Below are 23,749 nucleotides of genomic sequence, written 5' to 3'. Positions count from 1 at the left end.
ACTCTTCCAATCCTACTTTATTTAAATATAATACACTATTATCTTAACGGCACTAGTATTGTAACTAATTGTGTTAAGTATATATTGGAAACAATGTCCATCTCGTTTGATAATGATTGCAACATGTAATTCTGAAGGTAGTATTTAGTGATGAGTCGATCAGGTCCCAAAGTTGAATTACCTTTTAAGTTTAGTTGTGGCCTGTTGAATGACTCAGTTTTCTTAGATAGTATATGCACCTTTCTGGTTGATATCTGTCAGCTTCGGCTTTACAAGTAGTGAACATAATAAGGTCAAGATAGTAATAGCTGTCAATATTTTCGAGACAGTGTGGAGCTTGACTTTAACGAGAACACAAAGTCGTCAATAGCCCAGCCATTTTCAATATATGCAAAAAATCACAACATAGTATATATGTAAACAACGAACAAACACAAATCCAATGACGTGAGTTGGAAATGATGGTACTTTTCAATACATTAATTTGCATTTGATAGCAATGTTACATATAATATTTGCAAAACCCTCAATTCTTATTCCATGACAAAATAGAATATATAAAGAATGCCTGAACTTATATATGTGGCTTTGTTTGCTTATCATGACTGTATTGTTACTTTGTCACCCAGTTTTGATTTAGTCAACCCTGCTAAAAAGCATAGGTTTCAGGGGAACTTATTTTAACCATGAATCCAAAAAGGGCTGTATGGTATGTGATATGCTTATACATTTCCATCTTGGAATATTGAATCACAAATACAACATGTGACCGTGGAAACGCAAACAAATACAAACATAGAAACTCCCTCTATAGCATTAGGCACTAATTTAGAGTATTCCTGATGTGTATACAAAGATTCATGGCTAGAAACAGACTGCGCCGGGTACATTACGTTGTTGCGCCTGTAGTGCATAACAGCCCACACACTATTCTCGGCTACAGCTGTTGATACTGGCGGTCGTATTGGCGGTCAGTGCGGTCTTCAATTGTCAAGGGGCAAATAGAGTTACCACATTTAAAAATGCCAAACATGGAACATCGCCAAAACGGACAATTTTTTTCTCACTCAAAACAGACCACTTAAATATGATTTTGCTAATAAAGACCATATAATAATCAGATACAGTAGTGCACATATCCTCCCTGATACCAGAAGTGATTTATAAGACAACTGGAAATGCTTCATTACCTACGGCCATTAAGAACTCGGTTTCATTGTTCTAGTTCTCTGTGTATCCCAAGTGGGATATTGTGAATGGACTTCCTCGAATGTAAACCAGGATCCGCTACTACAAAGCAGTAACGCACGAAGCCCGACATCGCTGCTTGCAGCTATATTTATTTATTATTATTATTATTAGGGCTCCAAGCCGAAAGGCTGTAGAGCCCTATTGAAATCGTTCGATTTATTATTATTATTATTATTATTATTTATTATTATTATTAATTATTCCGCCGATTTTTGTACCACACCTAGCAAAATAACCACTGGGTCGATTATGTTCTAATTTTGTGTGTGTATGTGGACCGTTGGGTACTAGTGCCCGCCAAAAACCCAAGGCCATAGGCCCAAAGGCCAAGGGCAGATAACTAAAAGAACAGAATTTTTTAAAGATGTATTTCGCCCTATTGCTCCGCAATGGCTTATCCGATTACTTTGAAACCTAGCATGTATCTGCTGCTTGAGCTGCTTGACAGTTTTTGTTCTTTGACTTTGGTCATTGGTCACGTGGTTTGGCAGCCATATTGGATTCATGGTTTTTACAGTGTCTTTTGGGTACCTGTTTTCAAATGCAAACAACTTTGAGTCCACTGCATGAAATGCTTTCAAACTTTCTGAGAATGGTCTCCATACATTACACATCAAACTTTAATAGCCGATTTTGGATATCTTTTTTAGTTGCGGCCATATTGGATTTCGATTTTGATCATTTTTTTCACCCAAATTTTACTTTAAAGATCATATCTTATAAGGTTCTTAACAGAAACTATGGAAAGTTTGCATAAAGTTTTGATACTATATGTACCTACATTTTTTCTGGGTTGCATACTGAAAGCACCACCGCTTGGTGGTATTATTTGATTTTAGTAAAATGTGAGACTTGAGTACAAATACTAAAGGAAGCGCCTCATAAATCTACCATAAACCCCCATTCACTGGCTTTGCAGATACCCAAACGTTCTCCACAGTCTTCTTCAGTATTATGTGTACTACCCTTGACGATAAGGGTTAGAATTGGCCTTTTTCAACCGATGCTTGTCTCGAGAGGCAACTATGCTTGTCACAGGAGGCGACTAATCGGATCGGGTGGTCAGATTCGCTGACTTGGTTCTTCATTTTTCAATTACCAATTGCTATGGTACCTTATTTTTGACAGCGTTGTTAAAAGCAAACCATTTGCGGATTAGAATATGGAGGTCGGAAATCGGTTAAGTACACTCTGGGAAACTGTGGCACGCGCCAATTTGGTAGCGGTAATGTCCTGAAAACGATGACTATCTTTTGACGGAGTTGGTACAAGCAAACCATATGCGGATTCGAACATGGTAGTAGTCAAACATGGGTTAAGAACACACTGGGACACATGGGGTGATGTCTCGCAAGCGGTTCCTTACATTTGATTGCGTTGGTACAAACAAACCATTTGAGGATTCGAACAGGGTCGAAGTTGGAAATTGGTTTAAACATCCCGGGACACCCAGGCACATGTCAATTTAGTAGTGGTGATGTCTCACAAGAGGTTCTTTACATTTGACGGCGTTGGTACAGGTAAACCCTTTGAGGATTCGAATATATGAACGAGGTGGGAAACAGGTTTTAGCACTTTATCTCAGCAATGCGACAGGAACCCGGGGCCCGGAGGAACGCAGAACGATAATCCATTTGACTTGAGCCCAACTGACAAAGAAGTTACAGCCTGTTGAAGAGTCACCAACCCGAAAGGCTGAAGAGTCCCAGTGTTAGCGTTTGATTTAATATTATTATTATTCCGCCGATTCTTGTACCAGAGCTAGAAAAATAACCACTGGCTCGATTATGTTCACATTTTGTGTGTGTATGTGGACCGGTGGGTACTGGTGCCCGTAAAAATCCCAAGGCCGTAGGCCCAAAGGCCAAGGGCAGATAACTAAAAGAACAGAATATTTTGAAGATGTATTTCGCCCTATTGCTCCACAACCGCTTATCCGATTACGTTGAAACCTAGCATGTTTCTGCTGCTTGAGCTGCTTGACATTTTTTGTTCTTTGACTTTGGTCATTGGTCACATGGTTTGGCAGCCATATTGGATTCAAGGTTTTAACAGTGTTTTTAGGATACCTATCTTCAAATGCAAACAACTTTGAGTCCACTGCATGAAATGCTTTCAAACTTTCTGTTAATTGTCTCCATACATAACGCATCAAACGGTAATAGCCGATTTTGGATATCTTTTTTAGTTACGGTCGTATTGAATTTTGATTTTGATCATATTTTTCAACGAAATTTTGCTTTGAAGATCATATCTTGTAAGGTTCTCCACAGAAACTATTGCAAGTTTACATGAAGTTAGTGTGCCATATGCATCTCATTTATTGTTATTGGTTGTATGCAAAAAGTAACACCGCTTGGTGGTAATATTTGATCAATACTTTGGACACCCCTGGAACACGCCAATTTCGTAGCGGCGATTTCCGGTGACATCTTTTGACAGAGTTGGTACAAGCAAACCCTTTATGGATTCGAACATGTTCGAGGTCGGTAAAGGTTTTAGAACAGACCTGGACACCCTGGCACACGCCAATTTCCTTGCGACGATACCCTGCAAGTGGTGCCTACATTTGACGGAGTTGGTTCAAGGAAACCCTTTGAGGATTCGAACATGGACGTTTGGGCACAGTGTTACTTGGAGCCCGCCATTGCTGCTTGCAGCTTTAATTAGGGCTCTATGCCTGAAAGGCAAGAGACCTATTGTAATCGTTCGATTTATTATTATTCTTTATTAGGGCTCCAAGCCGAAAGGCTGTAGAGCCCTATTGTAATCGTTCGATTTATTATTATTATTATTATTATTATTTAGGGCTCCAAGCCGAAAGGCTGTAGAGCCCTATTGTAATCGTTCGATTTATTATTATTATTATTATTATTATTTATTATTATTATTATTATTTATTATTCCGCCGATTTTTGTACCTGCCCTAGCAAAATAACCACTAGCTCGATTTTGTTCAAATTTTGTGTGTGTTTGTAGACCATTGGGTACTAGTGCCCGCCAAAAAGCCAAAGCCGTAGGCCCAAAGGCCAAGGGCAGATAACTGAAAAACAAGTATTTTTTGACGACATATTTTGCCCTGTTGCTCCACAACCGTTTGTCCGTTTACTTTCAAACCTTGCATGTATCTGCTTCTTCAGTTGCTTGATAATTTTTGTTCTTTGACTTTGGTCATTGATCACGTGGTTTGGCAGCCATATTGGATTCAAGGTTTTCAAAGGGTTTTTTGGGCACCTGTCTTCAAATACTATCTCCTCTGAATCCACTGCATGAAATGATTTCAAACTTTCTGTGAATTGTCTCCATACAGAACACAACAAATTAGCATAGCCATTTTTCGATATCTTTTGTAGTTGCGGCCATATTGGATTTTGATTTTAATCATTTTTTTCACCGAAATTTTACTTTAAAGATCATAGCTTGTAAGGTTCTTAACAGAAACTATTGAAAGTTTGCATGAAATTTTGAGACTATATGCAGCTCATTTTGTCCTGGGTTGCATACTGAAAGCACCACTGCTTGGTGTGGTATTATTCGATTTAAGTAAAAAAATCAGACTTGAGTACAAATACTGAACGAAGCGCCTCATAAATCTACTATAAACCCCCATTCACTGGCTTTGCAGATACCCTCGCGTTCTCCACAGTCTTGTTCAATATTATGTGTACTACCCTTGACGACCAGAGTTAGAATTGGCCTTTTTCAACCGATGCTTGTCTCAACAGGCAACTATGCTTGTAACAGGAGGCGACTAATCGGATCGGGTGGTCAGACTTGCTTCAGACTTGATTCTTCATTTCTCAATTGCCAATTGCTACGGTACCTTATTTTTGACAGTGTCATTTAAAGCAAACCATTTGCGGATTAGGATATGGTCGAGGTCGGAAATTGGTTTAGTACACTCTGGGAAACTGTGGCACACGTAAATTTGGTAGCGGTAATGTCCTGCAAACCGTGACTATCTTTTGACGGAGTTGGTACAAGCAAACTATATGCGGATTCGAACATGGTCGAAGTCAAACATGGGTTAAGAACACACTGGGACACATGTGGTGATGTCTCACAAGCGGTTCATTACATTTGACGGCGTTGGTACAACCAAACCATTTGGGGATTCGAACATGGTCGAGGTCAAACAAGGGTTAAGAACACACTGGGACACGTGTGATGATGTCTCACAAGCGGTTTATTACATTTGATGGCGTTGGTACAAGCAAACCATATGCGGATTCGAACATGGTCGAAGTTAAACATGGGTTAAGAACACACTGGGACACATGTGATGATGTCTCACAAGCGGTTTATTACATTTGATGGCATTGGTACAAGCAAACCATATGCGGATTCGAACATGGTCGAGGTCAAAACATGGGTTAAGAACACACTGGGACACATGTGGCGATGTCATGCAAGTGGTTCCTTACATTTGATGGCATTGGTACAAACAAACCATTTGAGGATTCGAACATGGTCGAAGTTGTAAATTGGTTAAAACATCCTGGGACACCCAGGTCAATTTAGTAGTGGTGATGTCTCACAAGAGGTTCTTTACATTTGACGGCGTTGGTACAGGTAAACCCTTTGAGGATTCGAATATGTGAACGAGGTGGGGAACAGGTTTATCACTTTATCTCAGCAATGCAACAGGAACCCGGGGCCCGGACGAACGCAGAACGCTAATCCGTTTGACTGGAGCCCAACTGACAAAGAAGTTACGGCCTGTTAAAGAGTCACCAAGCCGAAAGGCTGAAGAGTCCAAGTGTTAGCGTTTGATTTAATATTATTATTATTCCGCTGATTTTTGTACCAGAGCTAGAAAAATAACCACTGGCTCGATTTTGTTCACATTTTGTGTGTGTATGTGGACCGTTGGGTACTAGTGCCCTCCAAAAACCCAAGACCGTAGGCCCAAAAGCCAAGGGCAGATAACTAAAAGAACAGAATATTTTGAAGATATGTTTCGCCCTATTGCTCAGCAACCGCTTATCCGATTACTTTGAAACCTTGCATGTATCTGCTGCTTGAGCTGCTTGACATTTTTTGTTCTTTGACTTTGGTCATTGGTCTCGTGGTTTGGCAGCCATTATGGATTCAAGGTTTCCACAGTGTTTTGGGGGTACCTGTCTTTAAACGCAAAGAACTCCGAGTCCACTGCATGAAATGCTTTCAAACTTTTTGATTATTATCTCCATACATAACACATCAAACTTTAGTAGCCGATTTTGGAATTCATTTTTAGTTACGGCCGTATTGAATTTTGATTTTGATCATTTTTTTCAACGAAATTTTCCTTTGAAGATCATATCTTGTAAGGTTCTCCACAGAAACTATTGCAAGTTTACATGAAGTTAGTGTGCCATATGCATCTCATTTATTGTTATTGGTTGTATGCTAAAAGTAACACCGCTTGGTGGTAATATATGATTTATATTTGGGACACCCCTGGAACACGCCAATTTCGTAGCGGCGATTTCCGGTGACTATCTTTTGACAGAGTTGGCACAAGCCAATCTTTTATGGATTCGAACATGTTCGAGGTCGGAAATGGTTTTAGAACAGACCTGGACATCCTGGCACACGCCATTTTCCTTGCGACGATACCCTGCAAGTGGTGCCTACATTTGACGGATTTGGTTCAAGGAAACCCTTTGAGGATTCGAACATGGACGTTTGGGCACAGTGTTTCTTGGAGCCCGCCATTGCTGCTTGCAGCTTTAATTATTATTATTATTATTTATTATTCCGCCGATTTTTGTACCTGCCCTAGCAAAATAACCACTAGCTCGATTTTGTTCAAATTTTGTGTGTGTTTGTAGACCATTGGGTACTAGTGCCCGCCAAAAAGCCAAGGCCGTAGGCCCAAAGGCCAAGGGCAGATAACTGAAAAACAAGTATTTTTTGACGATATATTTTGCCCTGTTGCTCCACAACCGTTTGTCCGTTTACTTTCAAACCTTGCATGTATCTACTGCTTCGGTTGCTTGACAATTTTTGTTCTTTGTCTTTGGTCATTGATCACGTGGTTTGGCAGCCATATTGGTATCAAGGTTTTGCCAGGGTTTTTTGGGCACCTGTCTTCAAATACTATCTCCTCTGAATCCACTGCATGAAATGATTTCAAACTTTCTGAGAATTGTCTCCATACAGAACACAACAAATTAGCATAGCCATTTTTCGATATCTTTTGTAGTTGCGGCCATATTGGATTTTGATTTTGATCATTTTTTTCACCGAAATTTTACTTTTAAGATCATAGCTTGTACGGTTCTTGACAGAAACTATTGAAAGTTTGCATGAAACTTTGAGACTATATGCAGCTCATTTTGTCCTGGGTTGCATACTGAAAGCATCACTGCTTGGTGTGGTATTATTCGATTTAAGTACAAAAATCAGACTTGAGTACAAATACTGAAGGAAGCGCCTCATAAATCTACTATAAACCCCTACTCACTGGCTTTGCAGATACCCTCGCGTTCTCCACAGCCTTGTTCAATATTATGTGTACTACCCTTGACGACCAGAGTTAGAATTGGCCTTTTTCAACCTATGCTTGTCTCAAGAGGCAACTATGCTTGTCACAGGAGGCGACTAATCAGATCAGGTGGTCATACTCGCTTGATTCTTCATTTCTCAATTGCCAATTGCTACGGTACCTTATTTTTGTCGGCGTTGTTTAAAGCAAACCATTTGCGGATTAGGATATGGTCGAGGTCGGAAATTGGTTTAGTACACACTGGGAAACTGTGGCACACGTAAATTTGGTAGCGGTAATGTCCTGCAAACCGTGACTATCTTTTGACGGAGTTGGTACAAGCAAACTATATGCGGATTCGAACATGGTCGAAGTCAAACATGGGTTAAGAACACACTGGGACACATGTGGTGATGTCTCACAAGCGGTTCATTACATTTGACGGCGTTGGTACAACCAAACCATTTTGGGATTCGAACATGGTCGAAGTCAAACATGTGTTAAGAACACACTGGGACACGTGTGGTGATGTTTCACAAGCGGTTTATTACATTTGATGGCGTTGGTACAACCAAACCATTTTGGGATTCGAACATGGTCGAAGTCAAACATGGGTTAAGATCACACTGGGACACGTGTGGTGATGTCTCACAAACGGTTCATTACATTTGATGGCATTGGTACAAGCAAACCATATGCGGATTCGAACATGGTCGAAGTCAAACATGGGTTAAGATCACACTGGGACACGTGTGGTGATGTCTCACAAACGGTTCCTTACATTTGATGGCATTGGTACAAACAAACCATTTGAGGATTCGAACATGGTCGAAGTTGGAAATTGGTTAAAACATCCTGGGACACCCAGGTCAATTTAGTAGTGGTGATGTCTCACAAGAGGTTCTTTACATTTGACGTCGCTGGTACAGGTAAACCCTTTGAGGATTCGAATATATGAACGAGGTGGGGAACAGGTTTAGCACTTTATCTCAGCAATGCGACAGGAACCCGGGGCCCGGACGAACGCAGAACGCTAATCCGTTTGACTGGAGCCCAACTGACAAAGAAGTTACGGCCTGTTAAAGTGTCACCAAGCCGAATGGCTGAAGAGTCCCAGTGTTAGCGTTTGATTTAATATTATTATTATTCCGCTGATTCTTGTACCAGAGCTAGAAAAATAACCACTTGCTCGATTTTGTTCACATTTTGTGTGTGTATGTGGACCGTTGGGTACTAGTGCCCTCCAAAAACCCAAGGCCGTAGGCCCAAAAGCCAAGGGCAGATAACTAAAAGAACAGAATATTTTGAAGATATGTTTCGCCCTATTGCTCAGCAACCGCTTATCCGATTACTTTGAAACCTTGCATGTATCTGATGCTTGAGCTGCTTGACATTTTTTGTTCTTTGACTTTGGTCATTGGTCACGTGGTTTGGCAGCCATTATGGATTCAAGGTTTCCACAGTGTTTTTTTGGGTACCTGTCTTTAAACGCAAAGAACTCCGAGTCCACTGCATGAAATGCTTTCAAACTTTTAGATAATTATCTCCATACATAACACATCAAACTTTAGTAGCCGATTTTGGAATTCTATTTTAGTTACGGCCGTATTGAATTTTGATTTTGATAATTCTTTTTCAACGAAATTTTGCTTTAAAGATCATATCTTGTAAGGTTCTCCACAGAAACTATTGCAAGTTTACATGAAGTTAGTGTGCCATATGCATCTCATTTATTGTTATTGGTTGTATGCTAAAAGTAACACCGCTTGGTGGTAATATTTGATTTATATTTGGGACACCCCTGGAACACGCCAATTTCTTAGCGGCGATTTCTGGTGACTATCTTTTGACAGAGTTGGCACAAGCCAACCTTTTATGGATTCGAACATGTTCGAGGTCAGAAATGGTTTTAGAACAGACCTGGACACCCTGGAACACGCCATTTTCCTTGCGACGATACCCTGCAAGTGGTGCCTACATTTGATGGATTTGGTTCAAGGAAACCCTTTGAGGATTCGAACATGGACGTTTGGGCACAGTGTTTCTTGGAGCCCGCCATTGCTGCTTGCAGCTTTAATTATTATTATTATTATTCCGGCGTTTTTTGTTCCAATCATAACTCAAGAACTACAACTCAGAATCTCTTCAAAATTGGCACCAAGATTCCAAATGTCCTAAAGCAGATACCACAAAAATCCCAAGGCCGTAGGCCCAAAGACCAAGGGCAGATAACCAAAAAACAAGATTTTTTTTAACATTTATGTTGGCCTATATCTCCCAAACCGCTTGTCCGATTAGTTTCAAAATTGGCATGTGTCTGCTGCTTTAGGTGCCTGTCATTTTTTGTTCTTTGACTTTGGCCATTGGTCACGTGGTTTGGCAGCCATACTGAATTCAAGGTTTTCCCAGTGTTTTGGGGGTACATGTCTTCAAAAGCATGGAACTCTGAATCCGCATAATGAAATGTTTCCAAACTTTCTGAGAATTGTCTCCATACACAACAAATCAATATTTTAATAGCTGTCATTGGCCATCTTTGATAGTTGTGGCCAAATTTGATTTTGATTTTCATCACCGAAATTTTACTTTAAAGATCATATCTTGTAAGGTTCTTTAAAGAAACTATTGAAAGTTGAAGATGAGGGTTAGAATTGGTCTTCAGCAGCCCATGCTTGTCTTGATAGGCGATTATCAGGATTGGGTGGTCAGGCTCCCTGACTTGCTAATTTATTTCCCAATTGCCAAATGCTTACTTTTGATGGCTGGGCCATCCGTGCCCCCAGACAACCCCAGAACAGGCCAATTTCTTGCGGCCATGTCCAACCTGCCTGCAGTTACTATGTTTTAAGACGTTGGTACAAACAAACCATTTGAGGATTCGAACATGGTCTAGGTCTGAAATGGATTTAGAACTCCCTGATTCACTCTGGCACGCTCAATTTCGGAGCGGTGACGTCCTGCAAACGGTGACTATCTTTTGACTGAGTTGGTACAAGCAAACCCTTTGTGGATTCGAACATGAGGATTCGAGGTCGTAGATAGGTTTAGGACAGCCTTTGACACCCGGCACATGCGAATGTCATAGCGGCAATGACCGCAACCACTGCCTACATTTGACGGAGTTGGTACAAGCAAACCAGTTTAGGATTTAAACATGGTCGAAGTCAGAAATGGGTTTAGAAGATAAAGGGTATACCCCAGAGCCATCAATTTCGTAGTGGCGATGTCCCGCAAGCGCTGCTTAAATTAGACGCGATGGTACAAGCAAACCCTATAAGGATTCAAACATGGTCGAGGTCGGAAATGAGTTAAGTAGCCCTCTGACACTCCCGCACACGCCAATTTCGTGGCGGCAATGTTCTGCAAGCGGTGTCTGTCTTTTGACGGCGTTGGTACAAGCAAACCATTTGAGGATTGGAACATGTTCGATGTAGGAAATTGGTTAAAACACTATGGGACACCCAGGCACATGTCAATTTCGTTGTGGTGATGTCTCACAAGCAGTTCCTTACATTTGAAGGCGTTGTTACAAGCAAACCATTTGAGGATTCGAACATTGTCAAAGTCAAACGTGAGTTAAAAACTCACTGGGACACATGTGGTGATGTCTCGCAAGCGGTTCCTTGCATGTGACGGGGTTGGTACAAGCAAACCATTTGCGGAATCGAACATGGACGGCGTCTGAAATGGGTGTAGAACATCCCGGGACTTTCTGGGGCTCGTCAATGTCGTAGATGCTATGTCTTGCAAGCGTTTCCTTACTTTGGACGGCATCGGTACAACCAAACCAATTGGGGATTCGAACATGGATGAGGTCGGAAACAGGTTCAGCACTTTATCTAAGCAATGCGACAGAAACCCGGGGTCCTGGCGAAGTCAGAACACTAATCCGTTTGACTGTAGCTCAATGGACAAGGGAGCTACGCTCCAGGACTATTTGACCCCTGCCACTCGGCCTGCCACCCGGCCTGTCACCCTGCCACAAGCTGCCGTACAACAGACCTCTGAATAGCAGGCCTTTAAACACTTGTAACTCGGAAACTACTGGTCCCATTTTGACCAAATTTTGTGTGTGTATGTAGAGTGGGATCGTAGAGGCGATGTCTTGCAAGCGTTCCTTACTTTTGACGGCGTCGGTACAACCAAACCAATTGGGGATTCGAACTTGGACGAGGCAGGAAACAGATTCAGCACTTTATCTAAGCAATGCGACAGAAACCCGGGGTCCTGGCGAAGTCAGAACACTAATTCGTTTGACTGTAGCTCAATGGACAAGCGAGCTATGCTTCCGGACTATTTGACCCCCTGCCACCCTGCCTGTCACCCTCCCCTTAGCTGCCGTACAGCAGACCTCTGAATAGCAGACCTTTGAACACTTGTAACTCGGAAACTACTAGTCCGATTTCGACCAAATTTTGTGTGTGTGTGTAGAGTGGGATCGTCTAGATAATTATTATAATCATATTGTCCTATTGTAATCTTTCGATTTATTATTAGGGCTCTATGCCCTGAGACACCCTTGTACACGTCAATTACGTAGCGGCGTCTTTATTTGACGGCAATGGTATAAAGAATCCATTTGAGGATTCGAATTTGAGCAAGGACTGGAATGGGTAGAGTACAACCAAGAAAGCTCTGGCTCCCGCCAATTTTGTCAAAACGGACTAATGACATATGAGGTGAGGTGAGGTGAAATGGGGTTTAACGTCACGTCCAAGATTATTGCACTTATATAGCGACGTGCATGTACGTGTGTGGGGCTGCTTGTACTAGTCCGGACTGATGCCGATATATAGTGCTAGCTCACTGAGATACCATGCCGCAGTTTAACATGAATACCCCACTCAGACACAGTATACTGACTCCGAGGCGACCAGTCCTTGTTTTAGCCCCTTAATGCTGAGCGCCAGACAGGGTAACAACAAGTACCATCTTTTAACGTCTTTTGGTATGACGCGGTCGAGGATCGAACTCCGGACCTTCCGCTCTCCGGGCGGAGGCTCTACCACTAGACCACGGAGGCGGTCTAATGACATATGAAGTAATAAATTACACTATAGCATATTCATCTGCAATGCATTTATAAAGTGGATTCAAATTGACTGGAACTAAATGATTTATTGGCATGAGGGGCGGTCGGGTAGCCTAGTGGTTAAAGCGTTGGCTCGTCACACGGAAGACCCGGGTTAGATTCCCGACATGAGTACCAATGTGTGAAGCCCATTTCTGGTGTCCCCCGCCGTGATATTGCTGGAATATTGCTAAAAGCGGCGTAAAACCATACTTACTCACTCACTCACTATTGGCGTGAGATGTATTTTACCCGTTGCTCTGAAACCGTTACTCCGATTACTTTCACACTCTACATGTGCCTGCTGCTTTAGGTGCTTGGCATCTTTTGTTCTTTGACTTTGGCCATTGGCCACGTGGTTTGGCAGCCATTTTGGATTCAGGGTTTTCACAGTGTGTTCTGGGTACACAGGTCTTCAAAAGCATACGACACTGAATCCACAACATGAAATGCTACCAAACTTTCTGAGATTTGTCTCCGTACATACAATATCAAACATTGATATATTTGATGGGATAGTTATTAGTTGCGGCCATATTTGATTTTGATTTTCGTACCCCCCGGCGTACCATCAACTCATCAAAGGCCCCAATCAGCCTTTATCCCGTTGTTTATATACTACTCAAAATTTGATAAGGATCGTAGATATTTTTCTTAATAAAAAAACAAAATAACTGCATAACTGGCAATATTGTGTTCAAGTGAAATCAAAAACGTCTCCAACACACGTGCACGTGCATTTCATGCCATGGGAAATGCGTTTCACATCACAGTTCATGCTTTTGCTACCATTGCACGATTTTCAATCAGGTTGTTTACACTACGTTTCTCTACGCAATGCCCCCTCAACGTGTAAGGCGTCGCCTGACGACAGAACAACTGGGCAGATGTATTGGAATGCTTGATGCTGGCTATTCACAACGTGACGTTGCCAATGCACTAAATGTCAGCCAGAGCGTTGTAAGCAGGGCCCGGTCCCAACAGCAAAATTTTGGTACAGCAGCACACCGACATGGGGGTGGTCGTCAGAGGTCGACAACCCAACGCCAAGATCATTTGGTGGCTCTTCCGGCACGACGTCATCCCTTCTGGACAGCAACCAGCCTACGTAACGACCTCCTGAGCGCCTCGGGGGTGAATGTGTCCACTCAGACGATACGGAATCGTCTTCACAATGCAGGTCTCTACTCGAGAAGGGCATGTGTCCGAATCCCCCTGACTGTTCGACACCGGCGGGAGCGATTGGAATGGGCTTGAAGATCATGTCACTTGGACACGGAACGATTGGGTTCCAGTTCTGTTCACCGATGAGTCCAGGTATTGTTTGGACTTTACAGACAGGAGGCAGCGGGTGTGGCGACGACAACGTGAACGTTTCCATGATGCCAACATCAGTGAACATGACCGTTATGGTGGTGGTTCCATCATGGTCTGGGGTGGAATCAACAGAGATGGCAGGACAGATCTTCATGTCCTAGAGAGAGGAACAATGACGGGGGTGAGGTACCGGGATGAGATCCTCGATGTGTACTTCAGACCCTACGCTGGTGCTGTTGGCCCTGAGTTCATCCTGATGGATGATAACACCTGTCCTCATCGCGCCAGGGTGGTTGTGCAGTACCTTGAGCAGGAGACAATTGTCCGCATGGATTAGCTAGCGCGCTCGCTGGACTTGAACCCGATTGAGCATGTCTGGAACATGCTGCAGGTTGCCCTTTCACGCCGTAGAGCACAACCCACGACTTTGGCAGAGCTCGGACATGCCCTCGTGAAAGAGTGGAACAACCTTCCCATTGGGAACATCCAGGTGCTTACTGACAGCATATCTCGACGTTGTCAGGCCGTCATTGATGCAAGGGGAGGTCATACTCGATATTGACACTTCATCGACTAAGTGTAATGATGGACAACCCCTCATAACTGTGTAATTCTTTCTCTTGTTTGCTGTTAACATTTTTTAATGAAATGCCTTTAGGTGTTTGCAGATTTCAAACATTCCATATTGATACAAGTTCATGCCGTTCATGAATTTTCATTCATAACATGATTAAACATCATGTCTTTTGTTATGTTTGTGGTAACTTACACACATATCACCTAGTGATCCTTATCAAATTTTGAGTAAACCGAATGACTCAGTAATTCTCGAAACCATAGAGCCCGACATCGCTGCCCGCAGCTATATTTATTATTATTATTATTATTTATTATTCCGCCGATTTTTGTACCAGCGCTAGCAAAATAACCACTGGCCCGATTTTAATCAAATTTTGTGTGTGTGTGGAGACTGTTAAGTACTAGATTCCGCCAAAAAATCAAGGCCGTATATTATTATTATTATTTGTATTATTTATTATTCCGCCGATTTTTGTACCAGAGCTAGCATAATAACCACTGTCTCGATTCCATTCAAATTTTGTATGTGTACCCAGATACTTACATACCAGATACCACACAAATTCCAAGGCCGTAGGCCCAAAGACCAAGGGCAGATAACTGAAAAATAAGCAATTTTTAAAGCTATATTTTGCCCTATTGCTTCGCAACCGCTTGTCCAATTACTTTCAAACTTTAGATGTGTCTGCTACTTTGGGTGCTTGACATTTTATGTTCTTTGACTTTGGTCATTGGTCACGTGGTTTGGCAGCCATATTGGATTCAAGGTTTAAACATTGTCTTTTGGCTACCTGTCTTTAAATGCATACTCCTCTGAATCCATTGCATGAAATATTTTCACACTTTCTGAGAATGGTCTCCATACATAACACATCAAACTCTGTAAGACGATTATGGATATCTTTCATATCGCCGGACCTATTGGAATTTGATTTTGATCATTTTTTTCACCGAAACTTTACTTCAAAGATCATATCTTGTAAGGTTCCCCACAGAAACTATTGAAAGTTTTCATGAAGTTAGTGTGCCATATGCATCTTATTGTTTGTTCTTGGTTGCATGCTAAAAGTAACACCTATGGTGGTAATATTTGATTAATATTTGGGACACCCCTGAAACACGCCAATTTCGTTGTGGCGATTTCCGGTGACTATTTTGTTACGGAATTGGTACAAGCAAACCCTTAATGGATTCGAACATTCCGAGGTCGGTAATGGGGTAAGAACAGACTTGGACAACCCGGCACACGACAATTTCGTAGCGGTGATACCCTACAAGTGGTTCCTACATTTGAGGGATTTGGTACAAGGAAACCCTTTGAGGATTCAAACATGGACGTTTGTGCACAGTATAGCTTGGAGACCGCCATTGCTGCTTTGCAGCTATATCTATTATTTATTATTATTATTATCTATTATTCCGCCGATTATGGGTCGATTATGTTCTAATTTTGTGTGTGTATGTGGACCGTTGGGTACTAGTGCCCGCCAAAAACCAAAGGCCAAGGGCAGATAACTAAAAGAACAGAATTTTTTGAAGATGTATTTCGCCCTATTGCTCCGCAATGGCTTATCCGATTACTTTGAAACCTTGCATGTATCTGCTACTTGAGCTGCTTGACATCTTTTGTTCTTTGACTTTGGTCATTGGTCACGTGGTTTGGCAGCCATATTGGATTCAAGGTTTTTACAGTGTCTTTTGGGTACCTGTTTTCAAATGCAAACAACTTTGAGTCCACTGCATGAAATGCTTTCAAACTTTCTGAGAATGGTCTCCATACATAACACATCAAACTTTAATAGCCGATTTTGGATATCTTTTTTAGTTGCGGCCATAATGGATTTCGATTTAGATCATTTTTTTCACCCAAATTTTACTTTTAAGATCATATCTTATAAGGTTCTTAATAGAAACTATTGAAAGTTTGCATGAAGTTTTGATACTGTATGTACCTACATTTTTTTCTGGGTTGCATACTGAAAGCACCACCGCTTGGTGGTATTATTTGATTTTAGTAAAATGTGAGACTTGAGTACAAATACTGAAGGAAGCGCCTCATAAATCTACCATAAACCCCCATTCACTGGCTTTGCAGATATCCAAACGTTCTCCACAGTCTTCTTCAGTATTATGTGTACTACCCTTGACGATAAGGGTTAGAATTGGCCTTTTTCAACCGATGCTTGTCTCAAGAGGCAACTATGCTTGTAACAGGAGGCGACTAATCGGATCGGGTGGTCAGACGCACACTTGGTTCTTCATTTTTCAATTGCCAATTGCTATGGTACCTTATTTTTGACAGCGTTGTTAAAAGCAAACCATTTGCAGATTAGACTATGGAGGTCGGAAATGGGTTAAGTACACTCTGGGAAACTGTGGCACACGCCAATTTGGTAGCGGCAATGTCCTGAAAACGGTGACTATCTTTTGACGGAGTTGGTACAAGCAAACCATATGCGGATTCGAACATGGTCGTAGTCAAACGTGGGTTAAGAACACACTGGGACACATGGGGTGATGTCTCGCAAGCGGTTCCTTACATTTGATAGCGTTGGTACAAACAAACCATTTGAGGATTCGAACAGGGTCGAAGTCGGAAATTGGTTTAAACATCATGGGACACCCAGGCACATGTCAATTTAGTAGTGGTGATGTCTCGCAAGAGGTTCTTTACATTTGACGGCATTGGTACGGGTAAACCCTTTGAGGATTCGAATATGAACGAGGTCGGAAACAAGTTTAGCACTTTATCTCAGCAATGCGACAGGAACCCAGGGCCCAGACAAATCCGTTTGACTGGAGTACAATTGACAAAGAAGTTACAGCCTGTTGAAGAGTCACCAACCCGAAAGGCTAAAGAGCCCCAGTGTTATCGTTTGATTTAATATTATTATTATTCCGCCGATTTTTGTACCAGAGCTAGAAAAATAACCACTGGCTCGATTTTGTTCAAATTTTGTATGTGTATGAAGACCGTTGGGTACTAGAGCCCGCCAAAAACCCAAGGCCGTAGGCCCAAAGGCCAAGGGCAGATAACTAAAAATAAAGACTTTTTTAAAGATGTATTTCGCCCTTTTGCTCCACAACCGCTTATCCGATTACTTTGAAAACTTGGATGTATCTGCTGCTTGAGCTGCTTGACATTTTTTGTTTTTTTACTTTGGTCATTGGTCACATGGTTTGGCAGCCATATTTAATTCAAGGTTTTCACAGTGTCTTTTTGGTACCTGTGTTCAAACGCAAACAACTCCGAGTCCACTGCATGAAATGCTTCCAAATTTTCTGAGTATTGTCTCCACACACAACACAGCAAACTCTAATAGCCGTTCTTGAATATCTGTTTTAGTTGCGGTTGTATTGGATTTCGATTTTGATAAAAAACTTACCGAAATTTTACTTTAACGATCATATCTTGTTAGCTTGTTGACAGAAACTATTGCAAGTTTACATGAAGTTAGTGTATTATATGTATCCTATTTTCTGTTCTTGGGTGCATGGAAAAAGTAACAATACTTGGTGGTAATATTTGATTAAAATTTGGGACACCCCTGGAAAACGCCAATGTCCTGCAAACGGTGACTATCTTTTGACAGAGTTGGTACAAACAAACCCTTTGAGGATTCGAACATGTTTGATGTCGGAAATGGGTTTAGAACAGACTTAGCACACGCCAATTTCGTAGTGGCAATACCCTGCAAGTTGAACCTACATGTGACGGATTTGGTACAAGGAAACCCTTTGAGGATTCGAACATGGACGTCTGTGCACAGTTTAACTTGGAGCCCGCCATTGCTGCTTTGCAGCTATATTCATCAACTATAATTGCCGCGCCTATCGTACTTGGCATGGAAATAGCGGCTGGAGTCTCAGGACTGGCAGTAATAGCGATAAAATTCATTATCTCTTTTAAGTTGCAAAAGAAAGCATTAAAACATGATAATATTTGGATACTCGCCGAAGCAAAGTTGAACCTCATTGAGGATCATATTTCGACAGCAATGGCTGATTGTAAGATATCTGAACTCACCAAATACAACGTAATCAAGCAGGAGATTCGATCAAATTCTCGTAAGACCAGTGGTATTAGCGAAGACGAGAAAAAAAGTTCATAGAACAGGGGAGACAACAAGCGCATCAATTATTCCGTGCCAAAACCAAAGAACTGGTTGGAGACTAAAAATAGATTGCTTCCTATCGTTGGATCACATTTAAACGAATGCTTACATAAATATATAATTATGGAGAATTACAAACCAACAAAAGAAGATCTCGAAAAAGCTATCAAAGCATTTATGCTCCCGGACAAAATTATCAAATGGAGAGAATTACCACAAGGTATATATTATATCAGTGATGTCAAACCAACCAAATACGGTCATCAATTGTTTTTTTCCAATTACCAGGGAGAGTATATAGTCTGGTCTCCTAATAAATGAACGAAGAACTTAGTAAAAGTGTTGAATATCACTTTGTTAAAAATAATGGTACCGTATAAGGCGACCCAACGTATAAGACGACCCCCCTGTACACGCCTTCAAAATCAACCCAAAATCCTATACTCTGTGTAAAAGGCGACCTGGAATGAAGCACATCACAAGTGCGTGCACAAACCTTATATATGGAATAAATATATGTTTATCTTGCGTTGTTTTTTTCTATGGTGATTGGTCGCGTGTGTAACTCCAGCACATGTTGCCATTTTGTGTTTACACGGTACGACACCAAATTCGTGCCCGTAAAATAAAATTCATTTATGAAGTAATAACATATAAGAGACAATGGTGAATAATATAATCGCCAATCAACTATGTTGTAACTAACTAGTCTTATGTTTGCTTAACATTCAGCGTGTTTATTCCACAATCACTTAGACACACCATCTCCAACAGTTGTTAATACAACTGTAAAAACAGTGGGAATTGATTTCAGCTTCACCGGTTATCACATGTTAGGTCACATGTGCAATATGCAAATGTCTATCGGTACTTCCGGCTCTCTACTCATGGATGTTGATTGTTTTACAGTGTCAGCTGGTTTGACAATCTGCATCGAGGCGAGGGTCATTTCAAACTTTATTTGCAGAAATTATAAAACTTTATTCAAGGAAAAGACATACAAATCATGTTTAAGTATGGAAATAGTTATTGGAACAGTTATTTAGGACGAAATGCGAAGTTTTATTGTCAAATGTTGGGCTGGCTATCGGACGCCGGTTGACATCGCCAGTGGAAAAAAATGTGAGATCTTCGACTCTGTGTATAAGACGACCCCCCTTCTTAACCCCCTCATTTTAAGTACGAAAAACTTGCCTTATACACAGCGATATACGGTATATGTATGAGTAAAAAAATAGAGAATATTTTCATTACAATTTAGTTTAATGTTATGACGATCATTGAATTGCATCATCATTTTTGCATAAAAAATTCCCTCTGTAGTAGCAGTATAGGTATATAAATCTGACTCCAGTGGAAGAGAGCCAGAATCCCCATTACCTATACTACTCATGCAGTCATTGTCGGTGCTTTTTGGCAGATGAAGAGTTCTTGACAGGTGTCGATTTGCCTGCTGGGGATTGAATCTCGACTGTGTTATGCCAACATTCGAAAGCAGGATGCGCTTCTGAAATATGGAGCACAAATGTCTAAATCTACAATTCCCATGAACACATTTCTCAGCATTGAAATTGTTGCACCATGGGATACCTTTGTGTATAAGAACTTTCCTTCCCCGGCAGTCAATGCCTCTGCGTTCTGAAGTGAATTCTCTGTCTCTAGTCGTGGAAGTATGGTTAAAAGTCTCTGCCAACTGATGATGGATGGACTTGGCATCTACCATGGAACAAAACTGGGTCAAATAACCAATGTCATCACACAACTGGCATACATTGATTCTACGTCCAGTAAACACGGGTCTATTAATGGCATCATCAATCTCTCCCCATGGAAGTTTGTGGTTATGTTGTCCAAGACAGGCTGCAGCTTTAGCCAAGAAACATTTGTGATACAGGTTAAAAAAGTTGATTCTGATATTGGTTGTGCATATCAACTACATATAATCATCAAGTTCGGCTCGTCTTGGTGGCCAGCGTAGACACATGATGGCTTTATACTTCCCAAACACTGTGATGAACATGTCAGATGTAAAGGGTTATCTGCAATCTGGAGTCATGAGGACTTTTCAGCTGCACATTCACAATATCTACCTAAATGGTTCTTGCATTGGTAGTTATTTCATCAGCAATGAGTAGCAAAGCCAGGTTCACATCCTTACCTTCCTGAATGCTCCTCCTTAGAGTGGGAGTAACAAGACCTATATCCGGTAAATGCTGAGGCTCTCTGAAGGACACACCAGGGATAACTAATCCTGTGACTGGGTTGTCCAATTCCCGTAAGGCAGTTTACAAGCTGAACGGCTCTGACATCATATGGGTAGGTAGCAAATTGTCATGTGGTTGACCAGGCACAGCACAATTCCTCTGCAAAAGGGAAGTGTGTGGCACCGTAGCAGGCCGATTCCTGGCATCCATTTGCAAACTCAGCATGGCCACAGTACGCTGTAAATTATCCACAGTATCCAGTAGCTGGGCAAGTGTTGCATCACTGTGTGACTCGTTCGTGGTAGATTGTACAGTAGACTCTTGAACTACTGAAGTGCCATCTCTAGCTGTAATCACATCCGACAATGATGACCTGTGTATCCATCCTTCCACTACGGCCTGTGAGGTTGTTTGTGTAAAATGTTTGATATGACACTTGTGTTAACTCCACGGGATGCTTAATTCCCTACACTTCTCCAATATTCGCACAGATTCTTTCCATAGCCCAACTGCGTGGAAATACAGTATACGGGCAACTATCAACTGTACTTAGAGGGTAGATACCAGTATCTTCGCCGAGGCACCCTCACATCAGGTGCGGCCATGTGTGTTGTTACCAAAATTTCTGGATTCTCGCACGTACTTGCCACTCAACTATGCGTATTATCCAGGCTGGATATCCTGCTTGAAACTTGACTCTTGGTTCTTACTATTTGCTCATCCGTATGGGAGCAAAATTGCTTGTCATTGTTTACAAAACATGTACAAGATGGCTGACATTAAAGCGCTGCTGCGCATGCTCGTACCTTGGCATTCTGGGAAATTGCCTTATCTAAGTTACTATAAATAGAATCACTCAGGATGTATTACTGACAGTTTGACTTACTATAGATACTCGTAATAATATTAATACATAACCGGGTGGTTAGTGTTACACTTACCTGCTAAGAAGCTGAAAGAAGATTGCATTCTGGCTAATACTGTTGAACTCATGTTAACATAATAATGAAACAACACACGATTACTGATGTGCTGGTACCAAATGATGCTGGAATTAATCCAACATGTAAATATGCACGTATGCTAATGACAACATAGCAGTTTAACTTATCATTATAAACTCACTCAATATACACTGAGCATCAAAAAAGAGAGGAAACTTCAAGAAAGAATAGAAATCAAAAGAAAGAAGCCAGCAATGAACAGAGACCAGGGTATCAACCTACCCAGTGTGTACTCCACTGTGCTATACAATCACATCATCTACCACAAAGTTGCTGTCCATAAAAAGTGTCATGTATTCATGTTCTCCCAACTTCTAAATACCTATAAAAGACTAAATTTCCATTGTTTGATTTATCGCTGATGATGACTCTTTTGACACTGACTGTTTGACCAGCTCAAAACTCACATGAAAATACTGATATTCAGGTCTGTTAGGGACAAGAATATCAGTGCACTGTACAGCCATCAATTTGTTAAAGATAATTTGTTATTTATGTGAAGTGTACATGATAATACATAGAAATCTGACAGGTACTTTTGAAATAGTTCATTACAGACCAATTGTATGTTATCAGTGTTCAGTGTTCATTATAACTACAGGATGTCGTAATGTTACATAGAAACTTGTAAGCATATATATATATTCCATGTACTGCCAACAAACAGAGTTAGACCACACACACAGACAGAGTTACCTATCAACCTCGCACGAGGGACCATGTGTAGGGTTAAAGTGCAGGGGGCTCTCATTTCTTTTAACACTGTCTTCTTCATCTTCATCTTCATCATCCTCCACACTGTCATCCTCTTGGGAGCGAGATTCTTCACCACTTACACTTGCCACAGAAACAAACACAGTGCAACAACAACAACAACAACAACAACAATTAATGATTGCCAAGGAAGTAAACAATTTGGTGATCATGACACTATCAACACCACACCTGCATATTGTTTTATAAAAATTGGACACATGCAAATTTTGATGCAAAAATTCATGTTAGGCAACCGGTTTCCTTAAGAATGGCTGATAAATGACTGACAAACATCAAGCTGACAGAACAGAAAGACAATAAACCCAAAACAATACTCAGTTAACTAACATTCACAAACTGATCATGTGAGCACAATGATGCAGAAAAAGAAAAAGCTATTATTTTACATAATTTGTCTTCTGTTCTTAGTGGTGCTTATACAAAGTAATGAATATGCAGCGGCAAGCAGTGACTATGAAACTTACTTCTCTGGATCAAATCCATCATTGTCAGTGTCTTTCTGTGGTTCTTCATGCCTTTTTGTTGTGTCTTCTAAAAGTTGCTTACTAGGTTCTGCAAGCTCCTGTCAAAAAAGGATGCCCTTCAATTACATGCGGTATCATATTTGTTCATTGTTTAATTAAATTTTTTTAAATTTAAGCCAGCCAACTGGAGCCCAGGGGAGCCAACTTATAAAGTTCAGAGTGTCTTACACTAAACTGAATAATAATAACAAATGACTGCAGATGACAGTAAAACTACCCTTAGTTTATTATACGTGACAGCATTTGTCATCACAGGTACATTTCGTTCAGTGAGACTCAAAGCAATCATGCAAGCCTGTGATTGTGGCTTAGATTATGTTTGTAAGTTTATTAGCACCATATACATGCCCCTGGGTTTCACAAAAGTGGTATAAACATCTGAGACATGCATAATTTTGGGCTTGCTTCCCATATTAAGCCATATTGTAACTGGAA

The 23,749-nt window shown here is 41.1% G+C and overlaps 1 protein-coding gene across 2 annotated transcripts in view; it reads right to left on the bottom strand.

The window, feature by feature from the left end:
* Positions 1-23,749, bottom strand: part of LOC139463729 (islet cell autoantigen 1-like) — a 341,431-nt gene that overhangs the window by 156,791 nt on the left and 160,891 nt on the right. Inside the window, exons 8-9 of one of the 2 annotated variants that reach the window (XM_071244977.1) lie at positions 23,255-23,352; positions 22,710-22,850 (exon numbers count right to left, since the gene is read on the bottom strand). In XM_071244977.1, the coding sequence (XP_071101078.1) occupies positions 22,710-22,850; positions 23,255-23,352 (239 nt within the window). The remainder of the gene's footprint in view (positions 1-22,709; positions 22,851-23,254; positions 23,353-23,749) is intronic. The other variant, XM_071244979.1, reaches the window with a different exon arrangement.

The sequence above is a fragment of the Haliotis cracherodii genome, unplaced genomic scaffold (assembly GCF_022045235.1).
Source record: "Haliotis cracherodii isolate W230 unplaced genomic scaffold, xgHalCrac1.p SCAF_16, whole genome shotgun sequence".
Taxonomy (NCBI): domain Eukaryota; kingdom Metazoa; phylum Mollusca; class Gastropoda; order Lepetellida; family Haliotidae; genus Haliotis; species Haliotis cracherodii.
This window is presented reverse-complemented; position numbering and strand designations above follow the sequence as displayed.